Source organism: Myotis davidii, unplaced genomic scaffold (assembly GCF_000327345.1).
Source record: "Myotis davidii unplaced genomic scaffold, ASM32734v1 scaffold551, whole genome shotgun sequence".
Taxonomy (NCBI): Eukaryota; Metazoa; Chordata; class Mammalia; order Chiroptera; family Vespertilionidae; genus Myotis; species Myotis davidii.
Window position 1 is genome coordinate 313031 of NW_006283788.1, and position 1437 is coordinate 314467.

The window sequence follows — 1437 nt, forward strand, 5'->3', positions numbered from 1 at the left end:
GGGCCGGGCTGCTGGCCCGCCAGTGGGCCGGCATGGGCAGCAGTGCTGAGGCCACGGAGGAGCCCCCCGACATATCCTGGACCGTGGCCCAGCTGTACCACCTGCTCGCCGAAGAGAAGCTGTGCCCGGCCCCCATGCGGGACGTTGCCTACCGGGCAGCCCTCCACGTTTTCAGCTCCAGGGATGACCCCCGGCTCAGGGAGCTCCAGGAGGAGGCCCGGAACCGGTGCGGGTGGGACATCGTGGGGGACCCGGGGAACTTCCAGCCGCTCCACTCTGCCCTGGGCTGCCTCCCGCCATCCTCCGCCTCGCCCTCTGCGGAGCGCAGCCACCCTCAGCCCATCGAGGACCCCTTGGGCTGGAGCAGAGGCTGCTCCCTCCGGTCCACCGGCAGCCCGGCTTCCCTGGCCAGCAACTTGGAAATTAGCCAGTCGCCCACCATGGCCCTCCTTGGCCAGCACCACAGCCCTCGTGGTCCCAGCAGGCTGTGTGATGAGCCCCCGGAGCCCCAGCCTGTCCCCGCAGGCCCCCAGGAGCCCGAGGAGATGAGCTGGCCCACATCGGAGGAGATTGCTAACACCCTGGTGCCCTCCGATAGCCCAGCCTCCGGGCTGCCTGAGGCGGCCTTAGATGCGAGCCCAGCTGGCCCGTCCAACGCCTCTGAGGCTCCAGGCACCAGCACCCACTACCCAGTGGAATGTACGGAAGTGACACCATCCCCCACGTCTCTCCCCTCGCCCTGCAGAAACACCTGCCTCGCCAAGGACCAGGTGCCACTACAAGTTCCCGTGGAAGATCCTACTTCCCCCGCAGCCCAGCTGTGCCCACCCACCTCCTCGGCCCCCGAGACGTCCCCTCCCAATCCTTCCCCATCGGCTCCTCGCTCAGCTCACCCGGCCTCCTCCTCCTCCTCCTCGAGCCCGTGTCCCCCTTCTCCAGAGTTCGAGCCGTCAGAGCAGCAGTTCTTTAACTTCGTGGTCCTGCACGCCAAGGCGGATGAGCACATCGCCCTGCGTGTCCGGGAGAAGTTCGAGGCCCTGGGTGTGCCCGACGGAGCCACCTTCTGCGAGGATTTCCAGGTGCCTGGGCGCAGCAGCCTGCGCTGCCTGCAGGACGCCATAGACCACTCGGCCTTCACCGTCCTGCTGCTCACGGCCAACTTCGACTGCTGCCTGAGCCAGCACCAGCTGAGCCAGTCGCTGATGAGCAGCCTCACGCGGCCAGGGTGGCAGGACTGCGTGGTCCCTTTCCTGCCCCTGGAGAGCTCCCGGGCCCAGCTCAGCCCCGACACGGCCAGCCTGCTCGCCGGGCTGGTGTGGCTGGAGGAGCGCTCGCAGATCTTTGCCAGAAAGGTAGCCAACACCTTCAGGCCTCACAAGCTGCGGGCTCGCAAGGCCAACTGGAGGAAGGAGCAGGACGCCCGGGCCCTGCGGGAGC

The 1437-nt window shown here is 68.1% G+C and overlaps 1 protein-coding gene across 1 annotated transcript in view; it reads left to right on the forward strand.

Moving 5' to 3' along the window:
* Window positions 1-1437, forward strand: part of TICAM1 (toll like receptor adaptor molecule 1) — a 2298-nt gene that overhangs the window by 447 nt on the left and 414 nt on the right. Inside the window, exon 2 of the mRNA XM_006754106.2 lies at window positions 7-1430. Within this exon, the coding sequence (XP_006754169.1) occupies window positions 7-1430 (1424 nt within the window). The remainder of the gene's footprint in view (window positions 1-6; window positions 1431-1437) is intronic.